This window comes from Anabrus simplex, chromosome 3, assembly GCF_040414725.1.
Source record: "Anabrus simplex isolate iqAnaSimp1 chromosome 3, ASM4041472v1, whole genome shotgun sequence".
Taxonomy (NCBI): domain Eukaryota; kingdom Metazoa; phylum Arthropoda; class Insecta; order Orthoptera; family Tettigoniidae; genus Anabrus; species Anabrus simplex.
Window position 1 is genome coordinate 267,130,427 of NC_090267.1, and position 16,051 is coordinate 267,146,477.

Below are 16,051 nucleotides of genomic sequence, written 5' to 3' on the forward strand. Positions count from 1 at the left end.
GCTTTTAGAGATGTGGTGAGTCGTATAAATAAAGCCAAAGGAGCTTTTGCACAGTTACGACCAATATGGAGATCCCCTCACATTCGTATAAAAACGAAGCTAAGGATATTCAACTCAAATGTTAAATCTGTGTTACTGTATGGAAGTGAGACCTGGAAAGTGACCAAAGACATTACCACAAGGTTACAGACTTTTATAAATCGGTGTTTGAGGTACATTATGAGAATATGGTGGCCAAAAACTATCTCAACCAAAGACCTTTGGGAGGCCACAAGTCAAAGTCCCATACAGGAACAGATAATGAGAAGAAAATGGAGATGGATTGGACACACCCTGAGAAGACCACAAGAGAGTATCACAATGCAGGCATTGAGTTGGAATCCACAAGGCAGTCGCAGGCAAGGCAGACCGAGGATTACTTGGAAGAGAACCATAGATAAGGAGATTGCTGGAGTTAATAAGACATGGAGGGAGGTGAAAGCATTGGTGGCAGATAGAACAAGCTGGAGAAATTTCGTCGAGGCCCTATGTTCCACAAGGAATTGAAGGAAATAAGTCACCCTTATTCTCTACTTTTCCTGCTTGTCTGAAATTGCCCAGAACAAATAGTGCTCCTTTGCTTTGGATCTTTCCCAGATCTCAAATCAAGTAATCCTGGTTAGAGTCCCATACACCAGAACCATGCTCTAAATGGGGCTTTATCAGAGACCTTAAATCCTTACTACAACCCCTAAATGCCCTCATAACTATATGAAGAGATCTCTAACCCTTATTTGCAGCCTTGTTATTTTGAATACCCAATGAAGATGTTTCCTTATATTAACACCCAAATACAGCAGTCACCATTACTCAATCAATACAGTAATTAAAAATAAAGGAACTGACTTTTCTCTTGTTGAAACTTACAACCTGCCTTTTAACCCCATTTATCAGCATAACATGTCTACCTTCCATCTCACAACTTTGTCAAGGTCTTGTAGGAGTTACAATACTTTAACCAATTTATTCCTTTATAAAGTATAACATCATCCATGAAAAGCCTTATCTATAATTCCACTTCTTTACTCATATCATTTATACAGTGCTCTTTTGTTACAAGGAAACTTCTGCATCAATCCGCTGCCGTCTGACTCCTCCCCCCAACTGTACAAAACATCCTACCAGTTAGTTAGTTCTGAGAAATGTATCGGAACATGTGTGCAACTGTTGCTTGTGTATTATTGCATATATTGCTAGTGTGTTAAATAATTGATTGGAAAATGAAGCATTCAATTGAACAGCCAATTTATTTGGTGGAATGGTACTTAGAAAAAGATAGAAGATAAATTTGGAGAATTTCCTATGAATATCTTGACTAGCATTCCTAAAATATTTTGCATTTTCAAAGTTAATGAAAAATGGCATACAACAGGTTCAAGTTTGTGATGTACAGAGGGAACGGAAAAGACACATTTTAACTGAAGATAAACTTGGAGATATTTGGGCACGGTTAGAAGCAAGTCCCAGAAAATCACTTAATTGTCTAGTGCAGGAAACAAACATATCCATATGGTAAGCCCACAAAGTCATCAGACTGCTGAAATTTCAACCATATAAAATAAGGTTTGTGCTGGAATTTCACCAGGCAGATTTTTCCATAAGAATAACATTTTGTAATTGATTTTTTGAACATATTTACTGTGGAAATTTGGATCCACAGCTAAAGTCCGGTAAGACATGGTTCTATCTTTTTAAACATGTAAATTCACAAAATATACAATAAATTGTGGAGTACTGAGAACCCACGTATTATACAGGAAGTGCCATTGAAGGGTTCAGTGTGCAGTTAGCATGCAGTGGGTAATCGGACATTTATTTTTTGATGACCATGTGAATCATGTGTGTGTGTGAGAACAATTTTGTATCCATTCTTTAATGTAATGACACAGGAAAAAAGGGTTGTGGATATTTTCAGCAGTATTAATTAATTAATTAATTCAGCTCTTAATTCTGTAGACACTATACATCCAGTCTACGATGAACAAACCAGATATATAGTACAGGTTTATGGCCCCCTAGATCAACTGTCCTAACCTATAGTAATTGCCACGTAAGGAAATACCCCAGAAGGTAAATATCGCCGCCCGATGCTCTTCTTTTCTCTTTTTTGTAATGGCTGATCACTGCTGCCAACCTGCCTGGTTACATATTAAAATCATCAGACATAACCATAACAAACTAACCTCAATGTAAACACCGATAATGAATGCTTCCCTACCCTAGTAAATGATAAAAGATAAGATGAAATAAATCAAGATAATTATGAATATCTCCTCAATGAGGAATTAAGGAAATAAACACACTTTCTCACTTAAATTATCTGTCTTTATTTTGATATACAGCAGGCGTACTATAACCATATTCTTGAAAAGAGGGGCGTGTTAAACGATGCATTTTATTTAATAAGTCTTTGCAGTGTGATTTTCGAAAGTTCCAGACATCCAATGACTTCCATTTCTTTTGCGCGAATATTTCCTTCTCTCTTCAATACCGGTAACCAGTAAGAGAGAGATTATTGGGCATATTTTCAGCCTGCAGGCTGGTTATATCTTCTAGCTTATCAGGAAACATATAGGAATACTAATGTGCCAAGCTCCGTGAACGGAATTTAGGTCAGCTTTCAAGTTCACTGCGGATTTGAAAATAATAATGTTATAAGTTCTATTGCCAAAATTTCGTCCCGCAAGAGTTATTTCATGTACCGGTAGATCTAGACATGAGACTGACATATTTGAGCACTTTCATCATTTCACACAAACTATGTTATTAAATGCATTATCCGAACATGCCACAATCCTACTTACCTGGTATTAGCCAAATGGATTTACAATCCCACAGAAAAAGAAAATATGCTTTAAATATTCTCGCAAATGTATCACTAGTGACTTTAACGGCGATGCGGTGGCAACACGCACTTCATGCTAGAGCAGTGATTGAACGTTGCCAACGTGCCAGATTAACGGTAAATGTAAGACGTCGTATCGGCATGTAGGGTCCCTAAACTGTATGGTTACCGACACTGAAAAAGACCCAACAGCAAGAAAAGTAACCATAAATCAATATCTTAATATTACAGGGGAGAAAGGGTAAGGTTGCACCCTTAGGGTACGTCCTTACATGGAGAGGACTATAGTGTGATTATTATCTTTGGGAAACCCTAAAGGACAAACTTTACCAAAATTACTCCTGTGTCAATGCCGAGTATCGCTAACATGGAAATATTGTGAAGTTTTATAGAATGGGCTCAGTCTGTAATTAATGATGGGTCTCGTGGAGATGTCAGCCTGTACTATAGAAGAACTGAAGGCCGAAATAACATATTCAATCAGTCCCCTACTGAAGTGGAATTACAGAAAGTGGCAAATAATTTGTTTAAATGATGTAAGGTATGTCTTACTGCAGGAGGAGGTCATTTTCAACAGTTGTGTACACAGTAAGAAGGAAATGAAAATCCACAGCCTGTTTCCAGTCATTTGACCGGGTCAGAAATGGAATGAATGAAGCCCCTATCTAGCGGCAAGGATAGGAATTGTGCCAGCTGCTGAAGCCTGTCGCACTCCTGTGGGGCAATGATTAATGACTGACAAATGAAATGAAATTATATTGGAGTGTGTTGCTGGAATGAAAGATGACAGGGAAAACTGGAGTACCTGGAGAAAAACCTGTCCCGCCTCCGCTTTTTCCAGCATAAATCTAATGGAGTGACCGGGATTTGAACCACAGAACCCAGAGGTGAGATGCCGGCGCACTGCTGCCTGGGTGACGGAGGCTCTAGTAAGTAAAATAAATAAATAAATAAATAAATAAATAAATAAATTAGCCGTATGAATCCCCTAATGGCTATGGCCTCCTGCAATGCAGGGACAGTGCTCAGTTTAGCTCATCAGGTGAGCAGGTCCTGAAGAGCATTATTATATTGGTTAATCTGTAGTTTTTCATGATAACGTATTACCGCATATTGTACACTTGTGTAGTCTCACCCCCGAGTGAATGCAATTGTGTTTTTCTGGAACAACAATTCGCGAAAACGCACTGTTGCATTAATGACACGTGTACACTTTTATCCCAGGGAGGGTTCAGGTTGTTTCTAGGTAAAAGCGTTAACTTGCACTCTTCGTTCTTGCATAGCTTCTTCTCCGAATGTTGTAGACGTTTCTTGTAATTTCTTGACCTTATCCTCCGTTGAAATTCTCCTGACATACATTGCAAGTGCATATCCTCCTTCCACTATGTGTTACGTGATGAGTTATCAAATCACTACTGCATGCAAACGTCTGTCTGTTTGACATTCGTCTTGCTATTCTCCCGAGTGCACAGAAGATGACCATCATGGTATCCTCTTCGTCGAAGCGTACAGTTGTATGTTGTATTCTTCGCCTCTGTCCTAAGAGCGTACTTCAACATATTTTACACTTGCTCGGCGAGGATGATAATTTTATATTCACCACTTCATAAAAACCTCTTTTTATCAATTTTACTGTATTATGCCGTAGTGATCAGAGAGGTGATCTCCAGGTCTCTTTGTGGAAACACACTGTTACATATTTCACTGCTGCACAATATCTATAATATGTGTCTTGATCGACCTATGTTATCACAGGGCTTGAGCAACGGTGTATCCCGTAAGGTCAGTGATCTCTGCACACAATTTTTCCCAGCTCTTTCCACTCGTGCCTTATCTTTGCTGTTCTTGTCCATTGTTTTCCTCCCCATCTCGCAAACCAGTCTGCCCATCTAGTTCTTTGCCTTCCCACGTTCCGTCTTCCTTGTCTGGGATCCCACATTGTCATTTTGTAGGTCCATCGATTTTGCTCCAGTCTCGCTACGTGTCCTCCCCATTTCCACTTTAGCTGATCGGCTGTCGTCAGAGCGTCTTTCATGCCGGTTCTCCTTCGTATATCTTCGTTCCGTATTCTGTCTCTCAATGAGACCTGGAGTATTTTTCCTTCCATTTTGCGCTGGCATATCTGGATCATTTTCCTTTGTTTTAGTGTTAGCGCCCAGGTTTGGCATCCATATAGTAGGACTGGTATCACACATTTTTCTAGGACTTCAGCTTTAAGGGTGCGTTTCTGAGTCTTGTCTGTCAGTATGAACTTTAGAGACCAGAACCTCTTCCATGCTTGTCTAGTAAGTAGAAAATATTATTTTTAATTTTCCATCATCTCTGTATCTATAATGTATGTATGTATGTATGTATGTATGTATGTATGTATGTATGTATGTATGTATGTATGTATGTATGTATGTACACGCGTCACGAGAGAATGGACGAACAGAATTAATGAAAATTGGTATGCAACATCAGCGAATAAGGCACTACAGTGCAGGCTATAAATAATTTTATTCAGCCTGGGTGAAATGGTTGTTTAGGGCAAGGTCTAAATTTTAATTCTTGTATGTCTATGTTATTATTGGTCCTATCAATAAACACTAAACACTGAAGTTTAAGAAAGCGGAGATTTTTATCAGTGGAATACTGTGTAGGAGGAATACTGACTGGTGGGTGATTGGGGATTTAAACGAGACTATGGAGTGGGTATATGGGAAACTGGGAGTGAAATTACTAGATCCTAATGGGTAGCTAGGAGATAGGGATCTGCGCTCAGATGGCTTTCACTTAAATCGCAGTGGTACATATAAATTAGGAAGTTTGTTTGAAGGTTTATAGAAAGGTACATTCAGGGAAACAGGGTAGACTAGGTAGCGGTGATAAGGTTACAAAGATCTAGAAGTCAAGTAGGGATGACATAACAATGTTGGTGTTGAACTGTAGAAGTATTGTAAGGGAAGGAATAGAATTAATTTAATACATGTATACTTACCAGGCATTGTAATAGAAGTTGAATCATGGCTAACCATACCCAATGCAACGATACATACGGACATAGGGTCAAATTAACAAATTAGTCGTTGGAAGCTATCAAGTTTGCAACCTTACCACATCCTAGGCAACAGGCTGTTAAAAAAAAAATTCCTATGTGGGATTCGAACCTCTTACCTCGAGCACTGTCCACTATCACATATCTCCCGGCCTGCTTGCCATGTGAGCTACTGCGACACTTGACCTACGGCGCCCACTTCCCAGCCTATACAGTACCATGCTCCCAGTCTGTGCGTCCACCTCCTGTTTTAAAGTACGTGTTCTGCGTATCTGTAGTCGTTTTACGGGTTCATTTGAGGTACCCATAATGAATTAATAGTGGCGTTCATGATTCCTGCCCTGGACCTACTACGATGGCGTAGCAGGGGGAGAGGTGATACTGCCACGTGGCGTGTCCCAGGTGGCGGATAGGGGGGTCCTAACCGGCTTGCCGGCGGACTTGAGGGGAATAAAATACCTCTCGCGGACCAAACACACTACCCCCTGCGGGTGGGGGTCGCACATGTAGAATACACCTGCGGTATCCCCTGCCTGTCGTAAGAGGCGACAAAAAGGGGCGACCTTGGCGCGGACATGGATTGCGGTTTGGTATAATGTGTTGGACCTCCTGTGGATGGGAGAGGCTGAATACATCCATAGGTAATCCCTGCCTGTCGTAAAAGTCGACTTAAAGGGTCACGTGACCATGGTCCCCTCTTTATTTTATTAATTTTTTTTTAGGGTTGGATGTAGACCATTCTAAATTATTGATGTGCGTGCTGCTCGGCGATGGAGCTCCTATATGTGCGACTACGCTCGAAAGCCCGTGCCAGCAACCACCCAGGACGCGGCGGGTGGGAGTGTCATGTACCCGGGCAGTAGTATCCGCCTGACAACGCAGGTCCCCGCACAGCCGAATGCCAGGACATATTCTTATTAATTATTTTTATTTCTTTTTTCTTATTTTTAGTGCTCTGTACATGCTATGGGGTACATGCTATTGCGGGTGACTGGAGGAAGGGAGTCCTAGTGCTCATTGCCTCAGTCATCCCGTATTAGGCACCGTCCAACATCGGACCCCGGGCAGTACCTGCTACGACCAGGTGGGTATTGCCTTGGCTGCTTGGTTCAGCTACAGAGACCCCCTGATCGGAGTGGGTGGCATTCGGGGAGGAAGCTATCGGGCATGGCTTCCAAACGAAGTCTGCTCTCTCAAGGTGGTCCCCCACCTAAGTCTTTAACTTTTGCTTCCCTGAGAGGTTCAACTCCCTGGTAACAGGCGCAGCGTGAAGGAATGGGATCCAGGTTCCCTAGGTTTCTGGTCGCTACCAGAACCGATGGGCATGATTTTAAGCTGGTGAGGTCGATCCTTTTTAGTCGACACATCGAAGGTGTCTATGGCGAACTTGAGGATCTCAAGAAAATGCGCAACGGTAGTTTGCTCATGAAGACTCATAAAGCACTGCAAGCTGATCAGTTGCTTAAGTGCGACCACTTTGGCGAAATCCCTGTCAAAGTGGAGGAGCATAAGTCCTTGAACCTGGTTCGCAGAGTCATCTTTCACCGTGACCTTATTTTGAACACTGACGACGAGTTGATGGAAGACATGAAGAACCGTGGCGTGACACACGTCCGGCGCATTACGCGCAAGGTCAACGGTGAAGACGTTGCCACTGGTACCTTCATTGTCTCTTTCAAGTTGTCAGTGTTACCAGAGAAAGTCAAGGTAACAACTTATCGTTGCGATGTGAGGCCGTACATCCCGCCTCCTATGCGATGCTATCAATACCAGCGATTCGGACGTATGGTATCTTGCTGTTCGAATCAGGCTGTATGTGGTACATGGGGACGAGTAGCTCACGGCGCGGAGGAGTGCACAACTCCATACAAGTGCACTAACTGCTCCGGTTTGCATTCTCCTCGGGATCGGAACTGTCCGACATATCTGAGTGAGAAGAAGATCCAGGAGATCAAGACCCTGGATGGTCTTTCCTACCAGGAAGCACGCCGTAGGTTTAATTCTACGAATACACCTGCCCGTACACTCGACTATAGCTTGATAGCTCACAGTCTTCCAGGTTCGTAATTTACAACCTCGACACCTGTCCAGACCGCTGCGCCCAAGGCGACTGTTGCTGCTCCCAGCAATGTCGCAAATAGTCAAAGCTCGAAGGGGGGGACCACCCCACCTTCGACCAACCAGAAGTCTGTGCAGGCTGGCAGTTCCCAGCCGGCACAGCAAGGGGGGAAGACTAAGTCTCTCCCCCCCAGGAGGTCGGCGAAAGCTGTGCCCCAGCCGGCGGAGGCGGCATTGTCGACCAGGGCTGGGAAATCATCTCCCAGCCCGTCTAAACTAGAAAAAAAGAAGGGGAAGAAGAGCGCCCATGCTGAGCTCTCTCGGACTTCCCCTGCGAAGGAGAAGTCATGCCCCCCATCTCGGGGGGTATGAGTCTGCGCCAGGAGGCACTCCTGCTCCCAAACCTGCGCGCTCTCCTCGTAGGGGACCAACTCGCCCCCGAAAAGCGTCGAAGTTCTGGGCGGCACCCCTGCCATCTTTTGATGACGGGATGGATGTCGTGCTGTCCTCTACATCTACAGATGTAGAAGTAGATAGTGTTTAGGCTTACGAGCATTTTGTCGCTCATAACTTAACACTCCTTTTATAGTCCACACTATGGCACTGTTACAGTGGAATTGTAACGGTAATGACAGGCATCTTGCTGAGTTACGTCAGCTCATTAGTGAGTACGCAGTGAGTATAGTCTGTATTCAGGAGAACAACTTCTGACCTGGTCATCATACGGTCTTGAGAAATTTCAGGCTATACTCGACAGAATGGTACTATGCTCACCGGGCTTCCGGTGGTGTTGGCATTTTTGTACGTTCTGATACCTACAGCGAAGAGGTTCCATTAAGAACCCCACTTGAGGCTGTCGCTGTTCGCGTTCCGCTGCCTGTCATAGCAACAGTGTGTAATGTTTATCTTCCACCAGGCCAGCATCTGAACATAAATGATGTCGCTGATCTTATAGCTCACCTTCCACCACCCTTCCTCTTATTGGGCGATTTTAACGCCCATCACCCCATATGGGGCTCTGAGATGCCTTGCCCCCGGGGAAGAGAGCTGGAAACACTACTAACAGATCTGGATTTATGTATTTTGAACACAGGGGAACCAACTCACTTTAGTGTACGTTATGGCACATATTCTCGCATAGACGTAAGTCTATGCAGCCGAACGTTGGTTCCACTGTTTCGGTGGAATGCACACAATGATCTTTGTGACAGTGACCCTTTTCCCATCATTCTTACTTTGTTGAAACATAAACCCGTCAAGGCTCCCCCTCGATGGATTCTTAAACATGCTGATTGGCCAAACACATCACTAGCTGTTTTTAACGATGATATCAGGCGGACCGTCGGCGAGGAAACAACTTACGTCACCCAAGTTATTCTTGCTGCTGCTGAGGAGTCCATTCCGTTTTTCTCGGAACTCCTCGCCGAAAACTCGTTCCTTGGTGGAACGATGAAATAACAGCAGCCGTCAAAGAACGCCGTCGTGCTCATAAGCGTTACCGTAGACAGCCTACTGTGGCCAACTTGGTAACATTTAAGAAACTCCGTGCTACGGCACGAGTTCTCATTCGACAAAGTAAGAAGGCTTCATGGGAGAGATATGTGTCGTCTATGATGTCACATACTCCATCATCCCAAGTGTGGACTAAGCTTCGACGGATTTCGGGTATCCAACAATCATCTGCTGTACCGGGAATTTCCACTGCAAGCAGTGTCGCCACTGACCCTCTCGCGATTGCTGACCGTCTAGCTAGTCATTTCGCGGATGTATCTGGCTCCGGGAATTACCATCCTGATTTCCTCGCTCTGAAGCGGGAGGCAGAACTTCATCACCTTAGTTTTGCCACCCAAGCTTCAGAGGACTACAACGTGCCCTTTACGCAGTGGGAACTCCGCAGCGCCTTAGCGCTTTGCAACGACACGTCTCCTGGACCGGACAGCATCCATAACCAGATGTTGAAACACCTTAGTGATGATAGTTTACTATATCTCCTTCGTGTGTTCAACCGAATCTGGATAGAGGGTGATTTTCCGTCTCAGTGGCGAGAGGGCATAGTCATTCCTGTCCTCAAGCCTGACAAGGATCCTTAGTATGCAGGAAGCTACAGACCAATTTGTCTTACAAACTGCCTGTGTAAGCTATTTGAGAGGATGGTAAATCGCCGACTCGTGTGGTGTCTGGAGAAACAAGGACTCTTGTCAGAGTACCAATGTGGTTTTCGAGCCACTCGATCCACCACTTGGTACGCCTGGAGAGCCTATCCAGGATGTGTTTCTCCGCAAATAGCACTTGGTAGCTGTTTTCTTTGACTTGGAGAAGGCCTACGACACCACATGGCGATATGGTATCCTTTCAGTCCTGCATCAGTGGAGCTTCCGAGGTCACTTGCCGGTATTTATTGCGAATTTTTTGTCCCTCCGTCTATTCCGTGTCCGAGTGGGGAGGACATATTCGCAATACCACGTTCAAGAAAATGGAGTCCCACAGGGATCGGTCCTTAGTGTCACTCTGTTCGCAATTGCCATAAACGGTATTGCTTCTGCTGCTGGTCCAGCAGTAATACCGTTCCTATATGTGGACGACTTCACTCTGCACTATAGCTCATGCAGTATGGCAGTCGCAGAGCGACAGTTACAACAGGCTATTAGGAGGGTTGAGCAGTGGACCTTAAAACATGGTTTTCGGTTTTCTGCCGCAAAGACCTCTGTTGACCACTTTTGTCGTCAACGTACTCTTCACCCTCATCCCGAGCTCTATTTAGGAAATGTTGTTCTGCCAGTTGTTGACACTTACCGATTTCTTGGGCTCCTTTTCGATAGTAAATTATCGTGGGAGCCACATGTGCGGCAGTTGAAAGTGCAATGTGCTAAGAAGCTTAATATCATGAAGTTTCTTAGCAGCACTTCCTGGGGGGCTGACCGCACGGTGCTCCTACGATTCTATAGGGCACATATTTTATCTCGCCTAGACTACGGCAGTGCAGCATATGGCTCAGCAAGACCAAGCGTTCTTGCGAAGCTAAACAGCATTCACCACAGCGGGGTTCGGTTGGCGACGGAAGCCTTTCGTACAAGCCCCATAGCTAGCCTGCTCACTGAGTCTGGTGTGCCGCCTTTACACCTGAGGCACCAGCAACTGCTTCTTACCTATGCTGCTAATTTGCAACAGATGCCACTTCATCCAGGCTATCCTTGCGTTTTCAACAATGGCAACCGTTTGCTGTACGCCACTCGTCCTCGAGCAACGCGGCCGGTTGGAATATGTTTAGATAGCAGTTACAGATTGTTTGACGTACCTTCGGTTCCTTGCCTTGTCAGACAACCAAGTGGGGTACCTCCGTGGGTAGTACGGCGACCTGAAATAATCCTGGACCTACACACTGGCCCGAAGGAGAAGACGGACCCTTCCTGTCCGTTGTTGGCTGCTATCCAGGTTCAGTTGTCGTCTACACGGATGGTTCAAGGACAGATACGAAGATGGGCTGTGCATTTGTTGTCGACAATGATAGGTTTCTTTTCGCTCTCCCGGAAACCTGTAGTGTGTACACAGCGGAGCTCTATGCTATCTGTAGAGCTTTGCGGTACGCACTGTACAATGAACGCCGACACTTTCTTGTGTATACTGACTCCTTGAGTTCACTCCGGTCTATTGATACCTGTTTCCCTCGGCACCCTCTGGTGCAGCGGATCCAGGACCTGCTGGCCGGTTGTTCGGATGCCGGCACCAGAATTACGTTTCTGTGGCTCCCAAGCCACATGGGCATCGAGGGAAACGAGTTAGCAGATCAGGCTGCCAAGGAGGCAGTTACACTGCCCCCGTTGCCTTTCAAGGTTCCAGCAAGTGATATTCGCTCTCAGCTGAGTCATCTGGTCATGTCCCATTGGGAGATGGAGTGGCTGGCCATTCCACTTCCCAATAAGCTGAGAGTGATAAAAGGAACAATGAAGGTATGGAGGACTTCCCTTCGGGCTTCGCGGAGGGAAGCCGTGGTATTATGTCGTCTTCGGATCGGCCACGGTATCGTAACTCACTCACATCTTTTGAAAGGAGAACCCCCTCCGGTGTGTACCTGTGGCGACCATCTTACCGTGGTACACATCCTTACGGAGTGTATGGACCTGATCGATCTTCGCCATAGTCTTAACCTAACGGGTACCATCTCCCTTATCTTGCGAGATGACGAGCAGTCAGCAGACCTCGTCATCCGCTTTATGAGGGATAGTGGTCTGTTTTATCATGTCTAGTGATGTCCTTTGTCCTCGTGTATTTGTTTCAATTGCGCTTTTATCCCATTGACTTCATTTTAATTTGTGTTGCGTATTTTAATGTGTTATTTTAACGTCTAATGTAAATGAAGTATATATATATATATATATATATATATATGCACCACCAGGCAATGCCTTATTCCTTTTCTCCCTGTATTTTCTCTTATTTTATTAGAAAATAAGGCATTGCGAATTAGATCCACTGCTGTTTTAATCTCATACTCATTTTTTCATCACCATATTTTTTAACTCTTGTCAGTGGATACATTTAAAAATTTTAAATATCATATATCATGTCGTCCATCACGTTCCATTAGGGGCCGATGACCTTCGATGTTAGGCCCCTTAAAACAACAAGCATCATCATCATCATCATCATCATCATCATCATCATGATTCCTGCTGGCTTCTAGTCCGTAAACACACATCTCGTTTTATTACCCTGTTTAGGGAGAGGGTCCGATGTCTTTCAGAATTGTAGTAAATGTGAAGGGATGCATGAAACTGGATCGCGAGGGGCTGGTGGACCACCCAGTATAGCAAGTTGGATATATATAACACTAGTGATTAAAATAATTTCCATCTCAGATGATTTCCAAATAGGTTTTGATTTTGTACCCTTGTAGATTTCCCTTGTGAACACCTTGACGTACAGTATGTGTCCCCGGCACTATAGACACGACTTTGGTGTTTGCGTTTGATGTAGTAAAATGGGACAACATGGAGGAGGGAGTACAAAGCAAACTTAATTTGTGGAAGACTAAATTCAAAGAGTATGGAATGAAAGTGAACAAAATAAACATTGTGGCAGTGAAAGTTAACAGGGAGAATTCTAAATGGAACGTACAACTGCACAACAGACAGGTTGAAGTAGTAAATCATTTCAGATATCTAGATAGCATGATGGCCAGTAATGTCAGGAGAGAGCCAGAAGTACTGAACAGAGTAAGCAAAAGGTCCACTTTCTGCAGTCATATGCGAAAGTTACTTTTTTTTTTTTTTTTTTTTACGTCGCACCGACACAGATAGGTCTTATGGCGACGATGGGAGAGGAAAGGCCTAGGAATGGGAAGTAAGCAGCAGTGGCCTTAATTAAGGTACAGCCTCAGCATTTGCCTGGTGCGAAAATGGGAAACCACGGAAAACCATCTTCAGGGCTGCCGACAGTGGGATCCGAACCCACTATCTCCCGAATACTGGATACTGGCCGCACTTAAGCGACTGCAGCTATCGAGCTCGGTCCGCGGAAGTTACTATGGGACAGGAAGGTTCCTCAAAGAAAAAAATTCCCGATACAAATCATATCTCATTCCCATTCTTACATATTCCTTGGAAACATACACATTAACAAAGCAAGCTTCAAGTTTGTGAGATGAAGTTTCTTAGAACTGCCCTCCAAAAGAGACAACTTGATTATATAAAGAATAAAGAGATCCGAACAAACCTAGGATTAATTGAATCTATAAAGACTAAGGTCGTCCATATGTAAATTGTTTAGGCATGTTAAAAGAGTGCATAGCACAAGATTACCATGTGCTTATATGGAAAGAAGACTAACATGTGAAAGACCAGTGGGAAGACCAAAATAAAGATGGATGGACCAACTGAAGGAAGACATGGAGAGCAGAGGACTGAATTGGGAATTTGTCATGAACAACAAAATATTTCTGGGCAAACACCATTGGAGAGTGCTTATATATATGACCACCCTACCCAGCATGCTGGAAGAGTTCAATGATGGTGATTATGATGATGAGTGGGCGAGTTGGCCGTGCGGTTAGGGGCGCGCAACTGTGAGCTTGCATCCGGGAGATAGCGGGTTCGAACCCCACTGTCCACAGCTCTGAAGATGGTTTTCCGTGCTTTCCCATTTTCGCACCAGGCAAATGCTGGGGCTGTACGTTAATTAAGGCCACGGCTGATTCCTTCCCACCCCTAGGCCTCTCCTATCCCATCATCGCCGTAAGACCTTATTTGTGTCAGTGTGACGTAAAGCAGGTTGTAAAAAAAAAAAAATTATTGCATCTGTAAAATATAACATTACAATCTTTGAAGTTGCAAAATGTATATCAAGATTGTGTGATGTTGATATTTCACCTGCAACAGCTTCTTGTACGTTGCTATAAATGTCTTGAGATACTTGTTTGAGAATGTTGTGATTCACAGATTAAGGAATAAAATTGAGTTTTACATGATCTTGGACACCAAAACTCGCTTGATTTCCTCACATCCTTCAATTTTACCTTGCATGATAATTTGAAGAAGCTACTATTTCTTATTTCTCATTGTGTTTCCCAGGTACTTCAGTTTCGATGATGTGCATGACTTCTAGATTTTTTTTGTAGTTTTGAGCACTCTCATGTAATGTATTTTATCCATCCATGATATTTTTAGTTGGCGTTCAGGTGTATCAGTCTTTATTTTACTTGCTAAACATTTCTGATGACACTAGTAGTTGGGATTCATTATTGAACAGTATATACTGTCAACAGTTCCTATCATTATTAAATTTTTATATACACTCAAAGCCACCTGTTCGCTGTAGCTGTTTCATACTTGCAGACTCGCTTTGTAACACTGCTTTCCTGATGCGATCCAAACTCTTGTTACAGAGACGAGAATATCCAGATGGCACAGTGAAGTTCCTCTACCCAGATGGACGGCAGGAGACCAGATATGCTAATGGGAGGATCAGAATGAAAGACAAAGATGGCAGAGTGCTGATGGATAGTGGAGTAAGGTGACATTCACCTCTGCAGACAGAAATGTTTAATTGTAAAGTTCAAAGTGCAGTAATTTTCTCACTTTGGTGGGCACCTGTCTGCTGAAGGAACGGCAGAAATGATCCCCAGGCAGGAAATACTCAAATAGACCATGAGTTATTGTGGAGGTGGTGTGATATAATCGGTTGTAATGATGTGGTGAACCTTTCATCAAATGAACTGTGATTATATCGACATTGTAAGCAAGTTTCAAGGAATTTTGTAAATTCCGTCAACACATTCTTGATGTACTAACTCGTCCATCATATTCGTTGCCTTTGCTTTTTTTTAGTCTTTTAAATTGAACAAAATAAGTAGGGAAGTTTTGTATTGAGCTATCACATTGCTATTTTCTTAAACTAAAATAAAAATTTATGAAAGTATTTTGAGGACCAGAATCTAAAAATCATCCTGAAATGGGAATTAGAGAAATGAGGAACAAGACCACATCCATGTCTCCGGGTGTCTTTCATGGTTTTCATACTGAATGATCACTACAGAATTCACCGACCAGTTCTTTGTTGGTTGATGTTTTCCAGCTGTATCCCATGCTGTTTGAGAGTTGACTCCAGGTGATATTAACCTTTTTCCTTTTGTCTCTCCTTTTACTTACATTTATCTGATTTTCTCACATCATGAAGCTGGGGCTGAGAGGAAATAAGTCAGATAGATTGGTGATGACTGTGTGGGAAGATGGCCTTTTATGTTATTTTTGTCCCTACCCTTCCTTTGGATTGCTCCCTCCGTGAAGAGAAAAATGCCATTCAGTTCGTCCTTTCATGTCCTCTTAACTCCCTAATTTATTATTAATACACATGATTAACTTCATGATCTGATCTGTGTTACATTATAGTTAGGAAAAATTTCTTCTAAAGAAATCACAAAAACTCAATCCACCAATTCAGTACAGTATATACATATGACATTTAATAGTAGAACATGTTTTGTCGTTAATAAAATTCTATTTTTAGTAGATTTACATTTTTCTATTTCAATTTAGTAGAATTTCATAAGATTAACGCATTTTAAGATTTACATTTGA

At 43.3% G+C, this 16,051-nt stretch overlaps 1 protein-coding gene across 2 annotated transcripts in view; it reads left to right on the plus strand.

Annotated features, from left to right (window-relative positions):
• Positions 1-15,455, plus strand: part of Sas-4 (spindle assembly abnormal 4) — a 202,940-nt gene extending 187,485 nt beyond the window's left edge. For both annotated transcript variants that reach the window (XM_067144344.2, XM_067144346.2), the window contains exon 9: positions 14,860-15,455. In XM_067144344.2, the coding sequence (XP_067000445.2) occupies positions 14,860-14,991 (132 nt within the window). In that variant the 3' untranslated portion in view covers positions 14,992-15,455. The remainder of the gene's footprint in view (positions 1-14,859) is intronic.
• The last annotated feature ends 596 nt before the right edge of the window (positions 15,456-16,051 follow it).